The sequence below is a fragment of the Solea senegalensis genome, linkage group LG5 (assembly GCF_019176455.1).
Source record: "Solea senegalensis isolate Sse05_10M linkage group LG5, IFAPA_SoseM_1, whole genome shotgun sequence".
In the NCBI taxonomy this organism is placed as follows: domain Eukaryota; kingdom Metazoa; phylum Chordata; class Actinopteri; order Pleuronectiformes; family Soleidae; genus Solea; species Solea senegalensis.
Genome location: NC_058025.1, coordinates 2374782 through 2394073, shown reverse-complemented (window position 1 = coordinate 2394073; position 19292 = coordinate 2374782). Strand labels below are relative to the sequence as shown.

General features: G+C 44.1%; 1 protein-coding gene across 1 annotated transcript in view; it reads left to right on the top strand.

The window, feature by feature from the left end:
* The window catches only part of LOC122769412 (tetratricopeptide repeat protein 28-like), a 164265-nt gene extending 159003 nt beyond the window's left edge, over positions 1 to 5262 (top strand). Inside the window, exons 4-6 of the mRNA XM_044025932.1 lie at positions 248 to 520; positions 1840 to 1970; positions 5221 to 5262. Of these exons, the coding sequence (XP_043881867.1) occupies positions 248 to 520; positions 1840 to 1970; positions 5221 to 5262 (446 nt within the window). The remainder of the gene's footprint in view (positions 1 to 247; positions 521 to 1839; positions 1971 to 5220) is intronic.
* The last annotated feature ends 14030 nt before the right edge of the window (positions 5263 to 19292 follow it).

The following is a 19292-nucleotide window of genomic DNA, read 5'->3' as shown; positions in this document are numbered from 1 at the left end:
GACGGACGGGAAAGAGGCTGTCTTTGTTGAGTTATTGTCGATGAAAGCTGCCACTCAGCAGAGCTACAGGCCGCGCTTATCCGCGCAGACGAAACACACCCATCACTGAAGAAAAGTACAATCTGAATTTAGACACGGTGGGAAAACAGCAATCAATGTCAGATGCTGTTTTCAGTCGCCATGTAAGCGCAATGTTACGTTTCAGAGTCTGGTTTTAATCTTTGCTTGTTGTGTCCCTCCTGCACAGAGTCTCTGGAGCCCACCTATCAGCAGCTGCAAAAGATGAAGCTGGACAAAAGTCCCTTTGTGGTGGTGTCCGTGATTGGGCAGGAGCTGCTGACAGCCAGCCACCACACGGCTTCTGTTGTGGTGCTGGAGGCAGCTTTGAAGATCGGCACGTGCAGCCTCAAGCTACGCGGCTCCGTCTTCTCGGCCCTCAGCAGCGCCCACTGGTCCCTGGGCAACACGGAGAAGAGCACGGGCTACATGCAGCAGGACTTAGAGGTGGCCAAGACCTTAGGTAAGACACAACTGGAGAATAACTTGTTATTATTGGGTATAAAATATATTCCCAGATTGTTTTATGGAGCTAATGTGAGCTAATGTTTTTACTAATTATAACAACTGTGGTGTGACCCCTTCACGTTTTCAACAAACCTTTTGCCTCGTACTTGGGTTCACAACTCAAGTAAAGACACCTCTGCCAGTTGAGCTAGTTAGCATATGTAGCATGCTGCAACACACACACAAAAGATAGTAGGCTAAACTTAGGCTATCATTTTACGATAGCATTCTAATGCTACCATTTGGCTTAAAGCACTCTGGAGCAGGCATTTGCGAGTGTGGCATAAACGTCGACAAAAATAAAAAATTAAAATAAACATTCTTATAGTGTAAACTAATAGTTTTTGGGTCAACGGGAGGAAACTTGTTAGCACATAATATGCTAGCTGAGCTGTTAGCATGGCTGCTGGTTCTAGTTCCTGTGTTTCTCAGTTAAAAAGCAGATTGCCAGTGTAAAATACTGTGTTATGCAAATATAAGGATAATAAAGAAATCAGTTGGGTAAGTACGATTTTTAGCATCTCACATAAGAGACAAACAATCCGACATAATGTACGCGAGGGCATATTCAAAAAAAGTTTTATCTGATCTTATGGTTGCCTTTTATATGCTTTTAATGTATTTATTGTATTTTTACTTTAACTTCCTTTATTTTACTGTTTTTTATCTGTTGTGCAGCACTTTGGTAACTTTAATTGTTTTTAAAATCTTTAAAAAGTCTTTACTGGAAAAAGTGTTGATATTCACGGAGTTCAGTGAAGAAACACGAGAGAAAGACAGTGAAGGACGGAAGGAAGGGCAACAAAGGAAGGTGAGATAGGAGGAAAATGAAAACAGAGAGTAGTACTGACTGGCTCCACTCTTCTCACCCCCACACAGTTTGACACATGACTGGGTGAAGCAGCTGGAGATAAGGAGCTGTGGTTCTCAGGTGGCACACAGAGACTCACACTTTAACTTTGGCCCCGTGTGTGTGTGTGTGTGTGTGTGTGAGGCAGAAATAATAAGGCTTTCCGCTGCTTTTTATCCTCTGCCGCTCTGAGATCAACACGACCAGCTGTCAGTGAAGCTGCTGTACTGTGAACAACATGTAACGTCCACTCTCCCTTTTAAGGCGACAGTGGCACGTCGGCAGCGGCATAGATGTGGGTTCATCACATCACATGTTTCATAAGCGGTGGCCGCGGCGCGATGATGTCAAATAAACACCAGCTGCTTTTTTTAATCTTGTGGTTCCGGACTGTAATTATTCCCCCCCCTCCCCTCTCTGTCCAGGTGACCAAACAGGGGAATGCCGCGCTCATGGGAATCTGGGCTCGGCATTCTTCTCCAAGGGAAACTACCGCGAGGCGCTGACTAACCATCGCAACCAGCTGGTTCTGGCCATGAAGCTAAAGGACAGAGAGGTAAGAGGCGGCTGCCGTTCACGTGTAGCGTCACAAAAATCTGCCGTAAAACCTGGGAGCTGCTGAGATGACTGAAGTGGCAGCTTCACTGAATAATTAGCCCAATGGTGGAGCCCAATTTAAATGTCCACTGTGCAGGAATTAGTGACCTCTAGTGGTGACACTGCAAAGTGTTGCGACACTGTGAGTGTCATGTCACTAGAGCTGCCTTCAAAAACCAGAAAAAGGATGTTGTTTGTGTTTGTTTGCGTCGTAAAAGACGTGGAGCGTGCACTCTCGCTGGTTTGTTTGTTTTTAATTAAATTTTATTGTCTAAATGCACAGTCACTTCCTGGTCAGCCAACGATGCCGAGATGTTCTACACTCGGTGTCAGACAGACGTTACGAAGAGTGTTTTTTTAGAGAGGAATTATGGAATTACTGACGCTCCCTTAAAAAGTCTGTTTTTATTTTCACGGAAGTTGCAAGTGTACTTACTTAGTAGTATTTTCCCTTTTTACCTCTAAACTTTTCTAAAATTCATACACTGGACCTTCAAAATAATGAGTTTCCGCGCTCATTGCAGAGGACACACGATTGAGGTTACTACCTTTTTTCTGTCTGAGTGTCTCGCTGGTTGGAGGAGCCGTGATTGTGCTGTGCTCCGCGGCCGTTCTTCAGTTTTTAGAGGGTGAATCTCAAGGTGGAGTTTGAAGGACATGGAGATGTTGCTGCTCTTGGTCTGTTCTTCTTTTTTTTTTTGGGTGTAGAACAGATGAAGGTGACGGGGGGAGGAGGGACGGCTAAGAGGATATAGCCTCAGCAGCTGCTTCACCTTATTACCAATGCAAAACCATTTATGCAGATTTTATGCAGATGTTTATCCGCTTTGTGTAACAGTAAATCTGAGGATTTGTAATTTAGAACGTAATTTGTTGAGTTGTTTGAATTTGGAAGAAGACGGGGTTGGGTGTCCTCCTTCACGCGCTCTGTGTCTGACCTCTGTGGTCATTGTTGGGGTGGGAAGCTGACAGGTGCTTGTTCCAACACAATTCCCGTCACACCAGGAGAAGAATGGCCTCCTGCTTCCACCCCCCCACCCGTGCTCCTTATCCTCCGCGTCCAGGCCGACGGGGCCTGCGTGTTTGTGTCTCCTGATATCGGGAGACATTTAATCAGTCCAGTCAAAGCAAAAACACAATGCTCCAGGATGGAATGGACAGTTTAAGGAACGAGGCCAGAGTTCCCCCCTCGCCGCACCGTCCCTCCCTCCCACAGGCGGAGGAACTGTGCGGGTCAGAAGTGCGATTACGAGTCTGTGGACGCCAGAGCCAAAAAAAACCTCTGTCATGTAAAAATGAGGTTTAATATGGTGTAAAACACAGAAAAGGTCCTTTATGTCAGTGTCAAACTGAGCAAAAATTGGCTGATTTAACATTTATAATAGAATATTAGTTTGCATACTCTCTATGAACATTTTCTGTATGTTGTTCTGGTCTGTTTTAAGTTTTAAAAACAATAGCTCTAAAGGTCTAAAGTGGACACGTCCCACTCCGCCTTTGCTGATTACACAGTATGTAATCTAGGTGCAAAATTACGAAACTAATGAAATTAGGCATATTTTGAGCATCTACATCAATTAAGCAAATCAGAGTATTTCCTTTAAAACCTGAGTTTGAGGGATTTTTGAGGTTTCTTGAAATTCTGGTTTGGAAATCTGACTTGATTGTTCCTGTTGACTTCAGACTATAATAAACTTGGAAATTCCAACTTCCTTCTACAACTGGAAAGTGCCATTATACCACATTGTTCTCCGGTTTTACGAGTTTTTCGTCACTTCTACAGTTCTAGCACGACTTCACTCGACTCTATACTGGGTTTTTCTTTTTTTGCTTTTCCATCAGTGATAGAACCTGGTACCTGGTGTTTTTGACGAGGTTCCGAGCGATACTAAAATGTGACGTCAACAGACTGCCGGCCACTCATTGGTCAGAGAGTGTCGTCACTGAAGACGTCACAAAGGAAATATTTAACAGCGGAGTCTGTTGTATTTAGCAACAGCACTGCTGAAAGCCACGAAGTGCTGAACGATTCTGTCAACAAATCTTTTGAAATCAACCGATTCTAATGATTCAGTTGCACCCAAAACAACTGCTTCACAAGTCACTCGTTTGTGTGTTTGTGTGAGTAGAAGTCGTAGTAATGGCTGGAACCGTGTAATGGAAACATTTGTGTCGTCAAGCTGCTTCACTTGAGCTGCGTCTTACACAGAAAACAATACCCAAACTGCTCCGCTCTCGGATGCCAGATTGTCCCGATGCCTGGTTCAAGTCCTTGAACAACACAAAGAGTTGCAACATATACAAAACGGATCCGCCCCCTCTCTCACTCCTCCTCCTCCTCCTCCTCCTCCTCGTCTTATTCCTCTCAAGGCCTCCTAATCAGAGTCATATGTGTGTCACACCACCTGGTCTCCCTCAGAACACACTGGAGCCTGGTGGAGAGCTCGTTACGACCAGCCCGGTGTTTTTCTTTCTGATGTGGACTCTTTTTTTATCTGGCCTCTCTGTAGCTGAGGTCACTTCCTAGAGGCCGGCAACAGGATGTTGTTTCCGACTGGATTTCCAGTGTTCACAGTAGACGTCGAGGAGAAGAAGGAGAAGGAGAAGGAGAAGGAGAAGAAGAGTTTGTTCAGGAGGAATCTGGCCTTTCGCTGCCGTTTGTGAGAACTTCCACGAGTGTTTACTGAAATCATATACACAGTGAAGTGTTTGATTCAATGAAAGTAAAAAAAACAACCATGTGGCTTTGATATGACGTGGGGAGTGAGGGCTTCAGGTTTTGATCATGCGGGTAAAAGAGCTTGGAAGATGTTAAGAGACGCATTTAAACGACGATCTCTGTGAACTTGATACGGCTTTTATGTTTGTGTGTAATTATACACATTTCTTTTTTCTTATGTTCTAGGTTTTCGGGCTCTTTTCACTCCCATCACTTCCCGTAAGCTTACACATGTTATGTTGATCGTTGACATCTGGTTTAGGTAAAAGGTCAGGATTTTTACAAAAGTCTCTTTTATTCTGCAGAGATTAGAGTTTGGACGTTTAACCCTACTGTGACACACGCACTTCTCATTACCGTAACTCCTAGACGAGGGGTGCCCAGACTTTTTCTGCTTTTTTTTTTGCCCCTTGCATCACTGCATGAACAACTCATTACCATAATCTGATGACAACTGGGATTTCAGTTCCTTCATCTTTCTCTTTCTCAGCTTTTGCTCTTCGGAGGGAAGTCAGCGTCGTACGTTCTGTGAACTTTCTGTGAACGCTCTGGATGGAAGTTTTTGGTTTCTTACTTCATTTTCATACCCTTTCTTCAGTGGAATTGTATAAGTGAGATCTCAGAGGGCCGATGGATGGTAGGCTAACTTTTTTTGTGGGTTTGTTTTTTTTCAGTCTACCCACACTAGCTTTGATATCGACGTATTGGACACCCTTGACCTAGACCGTTTGCGATATGTATGGATATGGACTGGCGATCTGTTCAGGGTGTGACCCCGCCTTCCGCCCTAAGTCAGCTGACCCTCATGTGGTAGAGGATGGATGGATAAACGTTGATGTTGTTGTTCATTCCTTTCACGTCTCCCTGATTCTAATGAAAGATATGTTAAAGATGAATAATCTGCGTCGTCTTTGAAGAGTGATCTTCAGAATCGGAGGTAGCGCCGGTGCCGTGCCGTCGATGTTGCCTCTGTTCTCCTGGGCCGAGTCTATTCAACTTAACTTCACTCTCCTCCAGAACAATTGTCAGATTCTTTTTTTCATTCCTCTTCAAACAGGAAAGCATAAATCACGACGAGGACGTTTCTGTTTCTGTTTCTGTTTCGAGTGCAGTCTCTGTTACGCGCTGAAAAGTGACCTTTGTGTGTCATGAAGGAAGCAGAGATGAGTGTTGTCCATAAATCTGGGAGGAAGAGCAGAATCTGGCTCCTGTTACACGAGTGAACGAGTCGTGTATGGTTTACCTTTACACCGCCCCTCATAATCTCTGTGTTCTGCAAAAGAAAGCAGGTACAAGCCGCTCGGTTTTCTTTTCGCGTCCTCGCTCTGGCCCGTCGCCGGGTGCTGACCTGCCGCTTCTCGTGACATGAATAAATCATCATGGTGGATGTGACGGCGGAGGACGCCGCTGAGAGAAAGGAAAAAGCTGGAGAAAGACTTTAGGGGAGCGAGCGCTCCGTCATGCGCGACCCGCACCAAAGCGGTGAGATCATCGGCGAACGTGAAGTTAGTGTTTTCCTTTCTTTCACTCGCCGCCTTTTTGGAAAGATCCTCAGCAGATTTGCAGCTGTCATATAAACTGCAGATACAACATAAATACACTATTTCAAACTCTTGTGTGTTCCTTTTCCAACTTTTGCTTTTTTTCTTTTTTTCTGTCCCAGTTTCGACACCTGGTTTCATCCGACGCCTGCCAGGAAAGCGTCTCTTAACAAAGGCCTGGTCTGTCCTGTTTTTGAAACAAAGCTGTTAAACTCTCTCTCCTCCCCCGTCTCTCTCTCTCTCTCTCTCTCTCTCGGTCCGTGACGTTTTCATATTTTTAAATAGCAGGTTTGACTGGAGGGAGGTAACCCCTAATTTGGTGGTGTTGGGTGTTTAGGAGAAACTGAGGCGGACTGGCAGCGCCGCGCTCTGTAATTATGTCTCGTGTGATGTAAAAGAGAGTCTCCGCCGCTGACTCTCCCCCCCGAACACCACCATGAGATGGAACTCACGATCAAGGAAAAGACACAAACAAACTTTTCTCTTTTTTTATTTCCATGAGATCTGCACTTCTTTCTTTTTTTAACTTTGTTTATCCATGCTTCTCCCTCTCTCTCTCTCTCTCTCTCTCTTGCTGCTCCATCTGCAGAGAGGAATTTCTCCCCCCACACCCTCACCCCCGACTCTGAAAGTGACACGGACTATTTCATCATGTGTGTTTATCTTGCTGCAACACTTTCAGGGGCTGTATGGATCCTGTAGGAGGCTCGCGGGTGCGATGAGGCTGAGAACTGAGAGCAGAGTCTCAGCACAGTGAGCGAAGAAGAAGAAGAATTGAATTATCGTTATCAGGATACATTTAATCCTTGAGACGAGGTTTTGTCGCATTTAAATACACTTTAAATGTCGTAAACACAACAAACGGAGCAGTATTTCTACCGACCGAAGAAACAGGAACCCTAACCCTCACAAGGATTCTTTCTGTGATGTATTTAAGTGAAGTACAGGATGTTTTATTCTGAAAAGTACTGCTTCTGTTTCTTGACATCCGCCAAGAATGTGCTGCGTATGCATTCCGAGCTTCTTGAACCGAACTGTTCCGCGACAAGTTCACACGATGACGCGATGGCCATTCTCCGGATGACGTCACGTACTCCGCTCTTGAAACGTGTTGTTTTCGAGTGCAGACACTCGAAGCGTCCGTTTACTTTGGGAGCTCGTCATTCAAAAGTATCGCTGGAAGCGGTTCTCATCCACCACGGAGCCCCCAGACTCACCAAGTTGTGTCCGGCCACGGATGGTGGCGTTCATCGCGTCACTAAATGATCACAGTCAGCTGATCGGGCGACAGAAAGACGTTCGTCCAGTCATTCCAGGATGCAGCGAACGTCCGTCTGACCGTCAGTGCGTCACCAGTGTGTGCAGTGACAAATATGACCGTGTTTGGATAAGAAATGTCAGAGATATAACACAGAAGGTGCCACTTTTGCCCTCTCACACTACGTTTTTGTAGTGTACATATTTTTAGTGTCATTTTTCTATTTCCAGTTTATTTGTAACACGTATTATTTACATTTTTCACACTTTTTGGGCAACATACCATGGATACAAAGCAAATACATGTCTAAATCACTTACTCGTTAGAATCTAACAGTTATATATGATAAAACAATAGTTCTTTAATTGCTGCAATAATATAATAAATCACGGTTAGTTTGGCTCGAATAGGAACCTCCTTCATATCATCCCGTGCCAGAAGTCATGATGATATGGGAGCCGTTACATGCTAATAGAGAACAGTAGAGGGGCGGGACTTGGCGCCGTGTTTCATTTCTATAACTCTCGCTCCTTCTGTGATTAAGAAACAGGCTTTGGGGATGAATTCAGGAGCTCATTGAGCTGAAATGCTGCGTTGGGCAGCAGAGGAACACTGTCCGACCAAATAAAAGTTAACAGGGCGAGGGGCGGAGCGCTCAGCTGATGATGATGGTGTTGTTTTTTTCTGTAAAACCACGATGAGCGTTGGGCCCTTCCACATACACCACGACCCGCCTCCTCCTCCTCCCTCCCTGTCGCGCTGGCCCGGGCGCGCGTAGTGGTTGAGCGGTGCGGCGGCTCTAACAGCACCACCAGCCCGCTGTGCCTTAATGACACACAGTCTCTGCTCGGCCCAGTGGCTCAGAACTGCTCTACAGCAGCAGCTCGCTTCGCCATGAATCACGAGAGATGGACGCCAGGCGTCGGCCAATGGGCCGTGACCGGGGAACAAGGGTGTGTGTGTGTGTGTGTGTGTGTGTGTGTGTGTGTGTGTGTGTGTGTGTGTGTGTGTGTGTGTGTGTGTGTGTGTGTGTCCAATGTCATATGAGTGTGTCATGTCCTGTGCGTGTGCATTTTATTGACCATAAATACCCATTACAGCTGGATGAATAGTTGATTTTTAAGAAAAGATAAGATAGCAACACAATCTTCAGTGTTACGGCAGCAAATACAGTCAAGAATTAAAGGTATTAGATAATAAACAGCTGTTTTATTATCTAGGAATTAACAATATAGAAACATTAACTACTAGGATAATAAGAAATAGAATTATTTTTCACAAAATATACACTACAGCCGTAATGTTTTGCCATTCACCCATTCATTGCCCAACGGGATATGGGCTTGTAGGTTAGTGGAGCTGGGAATTGAACCCACAAACTTTCATTTAAAGGGCGACTCGCTCTACCACAGTCATTGTAGAGGACACAAGACGAGTTTGAGGACCTCGAGTACGTACGAGAACGGACTCAAACTTTGGTCGCGTATCGGCTTTGGAGCCAAATGTTGGAAGACTGGTTTCGCTCTTACGTCCGTCGTCACCATCTGATTTACGTGCATGCTCCCACGTCTTCTTCTTCATGTCCTGGTGTATTTTTGTCGCCACACACAGGCTGAATGTATGTACTGCAGCAGTCACTTTGCGTCAGTTCTTTGGAATTTCGTGTGTTTACGGGAAACTTTTTAAGACAGAAAAAGTCAAATATCGATCTGTTCCGACCTCAGCTAGAGCTCGCACAGCAAGTGTTGCTCCAGTAGACTTTTTAAAACACCACCTATGATAAGTTTGGAGTGTCACAACAAAACAATCGTAGTTTGAGACGAGCTGATCTAATCAGCCAGTAATCCCCTGGATTACCTTGAATCCGCTCACATTTTTGGGTGATCTCGTCTCATTGGCTCAAACATACGCACTAGTTTCATATAGGACGGACGACCCAAGGCGATCTCTCCAACTCTGAAATTGATGTAGTGTTAATTTTACACGTCACCTTTTTGAGGTTTCTTTGCAGCATGGGGAAGTGCCGCCATCGTCTCTCTCTCTCTTTCTCCCTCTTTCTCCCTCTTTCTCTCTCTTTCTCCCTGAACTAACCTGTGACGCTCTCACGTCATTTGACATCCTTTACACCGTGATAATGCTGAAGTAAATCCCGCCTCCTGCACCAGAGAAAAAGTCTCAGAGCCGAATGAGTGCATGTGGAATGTGTTTCCACATCATTCTGCAGGTTTATCAGTGTGTGTGTGTGTGTGTGTGTGTGAGAGAGATGTGAATGTGTGAATGTGTGACGCCCGTGGCTATGATTTGTGCTTGTTCAGGTTGTAGTGTAACAGCATATGTAGCGACTTAATGTCTCCTACACCATGGAACGCAGATTGTGTGTGAGCGTGTGTGTGTGTGTGTGTGTGTGTGTGTGTGTGTGTGCAGTCGTACATGTGCTGCATCGAGGTGACGCAGCTTTGTGTTTCCCCCAGTGGTGCATTTGGAAACCTGTCAGAGAGATGAATGACTGCCGTTATATCGACTTCTGCTCTACTCTCTCTCTCTCTCTCTCTCTCTCTCTCTCTCTCTCTCTCTCTCTCTCTCTCTACCACCTCAGCTTCCTCTCTTTCCTCTCACCGTGGCCTGGCACCAGGATGGTGGCTTTAAAAAATTGCGCCGTGGCAGCTTTTTTTATGGAGCAAAATCTATTGATTTAAAGCTGTAGTGTGTGACTGTTTTTTTTCTGTCAATATAAACACATTGTACAGTGAAATATGCGTTTATTTTCTATATTTATTCTGTATATGACACGGTCGATGTCGTGGCTAACACTCAGAATATGCTGCGTTTCTGGGTTTTCTCTGGTTTCCTCTCACAGTCTAAAAACATGCAAACATGCAGATATGAGGATGAGGTAAATGTGAGAAACAACGTGCCGCGAAAGGAGAAATGATCCGTGTTTGTGAACCGTGAGTGGGTTCTTCCTCCGGGGGAAGTTTGGGGTCAATATTTCAAACAACACTTTTTAAGAAGCAAATAAAATACGGATTTAATCATCAAAAATATTGTATTTTATTGTTGAAATTGCAATTGTTCCTTGCGTTTTTTTGTTTGCGAGCGGGAACTCGTTGTCCAATAACAAAATAACTTTATATTATGAACGCTAGATACGTACAATTATTTTGCCGGATGTCACGAGCTCCAGACGGACAGCGACTCCAAGCCTGTGACTTCCGTTCCGTTGAGAAAGAACATTTTTCTCTGGGTATTTTCGGTGGAAACGCGCCGAGGTTTCAAAATCCCGGGTAAATGAGAAAAGTGGGACCTTTGCTCACCAAAAAAAGGTAAACAAAACCGATATTGATCACAGTTTACTTAAAATGGGATATAAATCCAAGGAAATGTGCATGAAAGGACAACATAAATCCTGTTTTTGTCTTCTCTCAGCGTTTTAAGGATTCTTTCCTCTCAGGGGCTCAGACTTGCTACAAATGCGTAATGGAAACGCTGCGGTGCTTTGTGCAAATTGAAGTGCTCACAGTTGGGAATTTGGGTAATTTGTCTGGAATATTACACCTTGTCGCTCTCTCCCCCCCCAACCCCCCGCCCCCCTTTGCTTTTTGCTGCTCCAATCAATGGCAATCCAGAGCGACAGATTAGATAACAAATAAACAGTGACACGGTCGCCGGAGACTCCATCGCTCTCTGATCCGCCCGCTGCGGCGCACTCTATGATTATAGATGACAGCCGACAGACACGTAGATAGACACTGCTCAGCAGAGGGAGGGGGGTCCGCCGGGGGCTCACCGGCTCGCCTCCGCTGCACCGCAGGACACCGACAACGCCGGCGAGATTCTCGGACGATTAGGCAAATCAGATGTCCGATCATTAATCTCGGGCAGCGGGATTTGTTGTCAGACGATGAGCGAGATGAAAACAGATTATTGCCGAAGGCATCGGCCAGAGGAATGTTGCACTCACACGATAAACTTTGATTAAAATGAATGTGTCGTCAACAGAAACCCGTGTGGTTCCACAAACCGAGAACTGGTTTTAAATGGATTTTCCTTCATTCCAGTCAATGCAACAAGTGTCTGGACAAACAATAACGCTGTCCATATTTATATTCATCGTCGGCGAAACACCAGTCTATTCGAATGGCGTCCCAAAAGCATCCTCTTACGGCGCTTTCCATGATACAGTTCTCGCACGACTCGGGCTCTACACAAGCCGGTTTTGGTTTCCTACCCAACATAAGACACACAAACTCGTGACTTTGTAAAGCAGTTGTTTTGGATGTAACGGAATCATTGGAATCAGTTGATTTCAAAAGATTCGTTCACTGAATCGTTCAGTACTTCCTACGCGACTGGTCGTGTTTCCGCGGAATGTTGAGATTTTAGACATTTCCTAGTTTAACGTAATGTTTGCAGAGATTTTTCAAGTCTTTTTTAACTGATCCACAGTTGGACGTTTGATTCTCGTGTCGATTCTTGAAGTCGTGCTCATGGCTCTTCCAGTGACGACACTCTCTGACCAATCAGTGGCCGGCACTCTGTTGACGTCACATTTTTAGTATCGGCTCAGCTCGATTGGAACCTCGTCAGAGCAGGAAGTAAAAAGATAACCCCAGGTACCAAGAACTATCACTGATGGAATCGAGTCCATTGTTTTATTTACACGCTAAATTGACTCCAGCCCACATCCAGTCTGCTCCTGGAAACAAACCCAAGCCCGGATCAATGGGATTGAGGTTTTGTGTCATGAAAGGACATCTGGCATAAAAAAAAAAATCTCAGCCAAATCTAATTTGCCGATCATCTGCTGTGGCGACCCCGAGAGAGATTAGGTAGAAAACGTGGCAACAAACGGAGGAAAAGAACTCCCAGAAAGAACCTCACTGCGATCGGATCTCCATCTCTGCATTAGTGGCCTGTACGGTCTGAACTGAGACCTCGAGTGAGGTAAAGAAAGCACACAAACAGTGTCGGTATCGATACCCAGTCCTTCTCATGGAGAGAGCTTTGAATCTGTCATCTGTGATTCACTCGTTATCTGATCTCGTCAATGCCATCGTTGCAACCGAGCCAGTGTCATTGAAATTGTAATCCGGGGCAACTAAAGTGTTATTCACCGGTGACCGAAAAGGCATCGGAGACCAGACTTGGGGACCAGACCTCCTGTCAGAACCTTGGCACAACCTCATCCTCCTCCTCCTCCTCTTCTCTGGGCCTCGGTCCAGTCCAGCCCTCATGTAGGCCAGAGAGCCATTTAAAGCCCTGGAACTGCATCCCCAACAGCCCCGCCCCCCCACCCGCCCGCCTGCTTTCTCCAGCCCAATCGATAGTGGAGCTGTCAGCAAGACGAATGGAGGCTTTAGGAAGTCCATTTTAATGAAGGAGACGAGGAGAGAGGGAGCGAGGGAGAGAGGGAGAGAGGGAGAGAGGGCCACTGAAGGTGGTTATTATGAAGGCAGGCAGAGAAAAGGGCACCGAGTGTGTGTGTGTGTGTATGTTTATCGAACGTGTGTGTGTGTGTGTGTGTAATGCACTGTCTCCACTGACGAGGGCTGAGGTTCGGGGGGCGGAGCCGGTTGATTTAGCTACAGTGAGACCTACTTCTAGTGTGAAACGACTCCTTAGCTACAGTAACACAGAAACCTACATCAGTGGACGACGGGGGATTCACACACACACACACATTATGAATCATGTGACAGGACGAGAGTCATTTATAAGCCACTCTGTGTGCAGCAGACGTTTAATTTGGGATTACGTTGCTGTTGCACATCGTTTGTTTGTTTTCAGACTCGCTGAGGTCAGAGGTTCAGTGCAGACACAGTGTCGTCCTCCTTTTCCCCACTCGTCCGAGCAATTATTGGATCCGATTAGTCAGTGCAATGGTGGGAAAGGGGTTTTTTCGATTGATGTTGAAATGTCTATCAGCCTCTGATGAAAGCTCATGATGCAGATAAAACCACCTGACATCCACAGAGAAGGTTTCAAAGTGCTATCTTACCATTTTAGTCCATTTTGACTTTATTTTTAAGCTGATATTTAAGCTGTTATTACACGTTTCCCTGTTTGAGAAATGTATTTATTCACATTACAGCACAGAGTCATGAAGGTCTGCTCCAAAATAATCGTGAGTTTAGCACAAAAAAGTGTTGTGTTCTCTCCTCTATAGACCAGAATTCTTCATCGTATCAAATACAAGTCTTTATTAGGCAAAAAACGCACAACTGAGTCAAATGAAGCGGGGGAGTATATAGAGTATATAAAGTATATAGATACAGTTTATGTATATACTATAAAACAGGTGCAACAATAACGTGGCCACAGTTTTTGTTCTGATTTTACAGCGCTGACGGTGGATCAGCGGTGGAGCGAGGCGTCTTTGTGAACGGGTCATCAAGACCATTAAAGCTCTATATGTTATATATAACACTGTACAATAAGTTGTACAGCGATACGTCACGATACCTTCTCGAGATGATACGTGAGACATTTGCGTTAAAACCACAGATGTTCACACCACTTACAACCCTTCCTCCTCCCCCTCCTCCTCCCCCTCCTCCCCCTCCTGCGTCTGCACTCTGCCCGTCCTCTGACCTTTACACAAGTAAAGTCTCAGGTAGGATCCAGATCAGTCCTCGCCACTCATCGTCCATCTGTTAAACAGAGGACGGGGCTTGTCCTCGGAGATAAGGTGAAGTTCAGACGTGTGTGAATGGTTTCTCTATTTACCAGAGAACAAGGGGTCTCTGAGGGAGAGGGGGAGAGAGAGGGGGGAGAGAGGGAGAGGTCAGCGAGTGTTTGATGTTGGCGTTCTACACATAGCTGTGGTGAAAAACACCGCCAGTCTTCTGCGAGACTCCCTGACTTTACGCCAACGTCGGGGATTAAAGTGCATCTCCTTCACGCGCAGGTCTGCTCACGGCTTCCTCGACACTCCGTCTCCGTCTCTCATCTTCAGCTTCTGTCCCGGGTCACAGCACCGTCAGCGTTCCCGTCCCAGTTGTTTCTTTGTTGGACAGGAGCCCTGTGTCTGTACGAGGAGGTGGAATGTGTCTTTGTGGAAAGCTCTCAGAGAAAGCAATAAAACGGAGAGAAAAAATATACGAGGCCCCAAGTGAGTGAAATGAAAGTGCTCCATCTTAGCGAGGGGAAGGAGGCCTACGGGTTCTGTTTATAATTGACCTTGCAGCGCACACACACACACACACACACAGAGTCTCTAAATAACGGTGAGACAGGCCTTACCTCGGCTACACATCAACCTCAGAGAAGAAAAACACGGCTCTTGAACTTGCCGTCTTATAGAAAAGGACCGCGAGGTAGTAAAATATTCAGGAGGCGACCCGGGGGTGAAGTCCGCGCGTGGTATTTTTGTTTTTGAAAAGTTAGTTGATATTGTTGCTGTCAGCAGGTGTAATTGAAGCCACTGGCCTTTGCCCACCGTGAGGTAACGTCTGGACATCTTTGCTTCATCCACTCTTTTGAGATTTTTGAGTTGGGATGTAAATTCCAACTTTGTTATTATTTAAACAAATAAATAAATAAATAAAATACACAAGAATCTTTTTGTTGTTTAAATAAACCAAAAACAACAAAACATCGACGTTCTGTCAGTGTCAGCTCGACAACAACAACAACAACAACAGCTACAGGCAATAAAGAAAGGATCAATAGCAACAGATACATGAAGACGTATGAGAAGAAGATAAAGATGACACCTCGGTGTCTGGAATATAGATTTGTTTTTAAGAAGCAAAGAACACTTCAATATCGATCTAATTATTCAAAAATATTGTATATTATTGTTTGAAAATACACTTGTTCTTTGGGTTTTTTGCTTGCGATTCTCACCATGGGCGGGGCTTAGGTAGCTGCCTGCTGATTGGCTATTGAGTTTTGGAGTGACAGCGACTCTTTCACATCTGCTCCTTGTCTCTGTCTTCTGTCTCTACCTCCCGTCCCTCTTGTCCTTTCTGTCACCCAACCTCTCCTCTGTTTCACCACAACCTGTCTAGGCAGACGTCTTTGAGTCAGAAGCTAAAAATGTCTGTAATTCAACTAAATCTTACATCTGTCATCAATAATCTTGAAAAAAAGTGCATTATTACACTTTCGTGTTTGGTCTTTTTGATTGAGGATATTTGATGATACATGTCGATGTTAACTGCGTTCAGAGTAAAGATTTGGAGCTGAGGACTGAAGCCTGTGGTACTGTTTTTTTTTTAAATAATTGAATCGTTCAGTTCTGTGCACGTGAATCCCCTGCAGTGTGTGTGTGTGTGCACTCTGTGTTTTCCTGCCATGGGCGTGCAGTTCTTGGCAGGAAGGCAGAACACGGCGTTACACCCCCACATGTGGATTCTCTATTGAATTTACCGTATTGTTTGTATTTCATAGAATCCAGAGGAGGGGGAAATTCATATTCTGAGAGTTGTGGTTCACAAAAGTTTGTTGTTGCATGTGCGTGTGTGCGTGTGTGTGTGTGTGTGTGTGTCACTTGTGAGTTTGCAATTGAATCAATTCCCTTTGAAAGTGTGACAGCTGGACAGCTGATAATTACGCGCAAAGCACCGGGGGATTCAACGCAGACTTGGAACTGAACCACGACCCTGATGGGGGGTTTTATTGAAGGTGACTCAGTAACTTTATGAAAAAAAATTGGATTTTCGACTCCAGAGGAGTGAGAAAATGAGCCTGAAACGTATAAAAACTGACATATTACACGTTCAAATGACACCGTATGACTGTAGAAGTGATTTCTTGTCATAATGTTCCCGGGAAAATGGCTATAATTAGTTTGTACATCAGGTTTTTTTCCCTCCTCTGGACAACACACTGCTGCATGTGTGTGTATAATGAGTCGGGGCCGTTGTGAATATGTGCACGATCACGTTTTTGACTTCAGCGCCATTCAGAGGAGCTTAGCGTGATTAGAGAAGTGTGATCCTCTGAGGAGTTAATGATGAGAGACGCAGCCGACTCCACAGAGGCCAATCACGCAGCAGCCGCTGACGGCACGCCGCGGATTATCGCGTGTGTGTGTGAGTGTTCACCACATGCGGGAACATGTATGATGGGATTTCACGTCTCACATGATCTACTGTATGTTAGAAGCTAAAAACAGTGGTAGATTATAGACAGCAGCATTTGCTGGTTACATACTAATTGTATAGTTTTTCAGTGTGACGACCTAATTATTAGACGTGTCTTTGACCACAAGGTGGCAGCAGCATTGGTCAATGGAGTGCGTAGGTTCCTTGAATGCATCTCATAGCTTTCCCTGTAACTTCTGTTCCTGTAAACGTTGTTACTCTGCAAAATAATAAACATTTTCTTTTTCCACTTCCAGCCATGATATATGATACCATACAACACATTATGTGACATAAGATATATGATATTATATAGTATGTCATTATATGATACCCCATGGTATATAATACAACACGATATACAACATACAGTATATAATATATGCCATGATTTATGATATTGTAACAATATTTGTCATAACATATCTTATGATATATGATATATATCATAAGATATGATATATATGATGTATATCATACGATATTACACAATAAGACATGTAACATGTAATATAAAATGATCATTTATGATATGATGTTTTATATTTCATGTATGATATGAATTATGTCATGATATAGGAAAATAGACAAATATACATTTTCTTTACATTGAATTTGAAATGATGTTAGGACATGATATGATGTAGGATGTTCCATTAATGCAATTTGCACCGTTATTGAGCTGTTTTATGAGGAGGATATGACATGTTATATAACACATGATATATATCATACGGCTCATAACGACATGACACGACAAGATATTCAACACGACACGTGAAACGACAAGATTGTGACAGTATTTTGTCATAATATGTTGTATGTGTATATTATACAAGACCCGACATGACACGATACAATGTATGGTATAATGTGATCATATATGACATATGTCACGATATAGGAACAAAAATATACATTTAAATGACTTTTATTCTTCTGTCAAAACACAAGATATAGTTAAAGGGACAGTGACGCTGATATGACACAGCTCTGTCTCCTTCTTCTTCCTGCTGTGTTTGAAATGTCGGTGTGTGTGTGCGTGTGTGTGTATAAATTCAAAGCAGAATCCCATAATCACAAAGAGAAGAAGTCGCTTCATGATGTCGGTGTCAGACACAGAAGTCGGGGACAGGAGGAGCCTCTCCGTACCTCGGGGTCTAGTTCGGGGCGACGCGGCTCGGTGCAGGAAGCCGGCGGCAGTTTCCCTTTTCCCTCGCACTCCGGGGAACTGAGTGACAGGCTTAATGACGCCGCCGGGGCCGCGCCGCGTCTCCGACTCATTTTCCAGTGTGATTGAAGTTCGCAGTGGGCAGCATTTCATCAGCGCTGGGAAGACAAAGGGGAGCTGTTCGGCGTTGTCCCGGGTACGCGCGAGACGCCGGTGTGTTTGCACATGTTCGCCCCGCAGCTCTGAACACAGGAATCACTTTATGGATGCGGATGTTATCCGAGCCTGCGCTGGAATCTCCAAACTCAACTCCACGTGATGATGAGCTGAGTGTGGACTCGGCTTGTTTATTGCAGAGCGATGCAGTATTGTATTGTGCGTCTACTCCACACACACACACACACACAGTGAGAGGATGATGTTGACACTGAACAGAAGAGACTGCACCAACAGGGTTTTATGTCTGGGTCAGTGGGTCATTAAACTCTGCTGCAGGAAAAGAAACCAAATATAAAAGCACTGTCAGAGCTTAACTGACAGGTGAGACCTGGGTCATCATGGTACAGTACAGTACAGTACAGTACATTTACGGCGCATTCACACCAGCTCCTTCTTAATTGAACTCTACTTCTTTAGCTCTTCAAAGTCCGGTTCGTTTGTGGAGAAGCGAACTCTGGTCCGCCTAAAATACAAGTCTCGGTCCGCTTCAGGTGAACCTAATGCAGGAAGCGGACTACAGTGCGGGGCGAAGACAACAGTGAACAGACTCCAATTCCGATTAACCTCATATCTCGTTTATTTTACGCGCTGAGATTTTCTGGTCTGGGATAATGTCCACTCGGTGTTGTAAGGAATCCGATAACGTCAAGGTACCGGTTCAGGTTCTACGATATGTTGCTCGATCTCCGTGGATTTAAAGTTCGCAGTCAAAGCTCGAAACCTGCACTGGTGCCATTCATTTTTTATTTTTAAGAAGCTTCTCCTGCCAACATGGCCGTGAAAGCAAACTGAGTCATGTGACGTCTAGATCGGTCCCTGCTCAGTGTCGCGAGATATTTACACCTGTATGAAGTAAACATTTAAAGGCGTGTACAATACAAAATAACATATGATATGACACGACATGATATGATGACGTTATATGTAACATTGTCTTATGAGATCTCATAATATATGATACAGTATTTAATATATGATATAATATCTAATGACATGTTATAGGAAATAGATATAAATAATATATTTATTATATTATTATTATATTATAATATATATTGTGTAATATATTATGTAATATAATATATTATAATATATTTAGTGTAATATATTATGTAATATAATATATTATTATATGTAATATATTATATTATATATAGTGTAATATATTATGTAATATAATATATAGTGTAATATATGATGTAATGTAATATAATATAATATATATAATGTAATATATTATGTAATATAATATATATAGTGTAATACATTATGTAATGTAATATA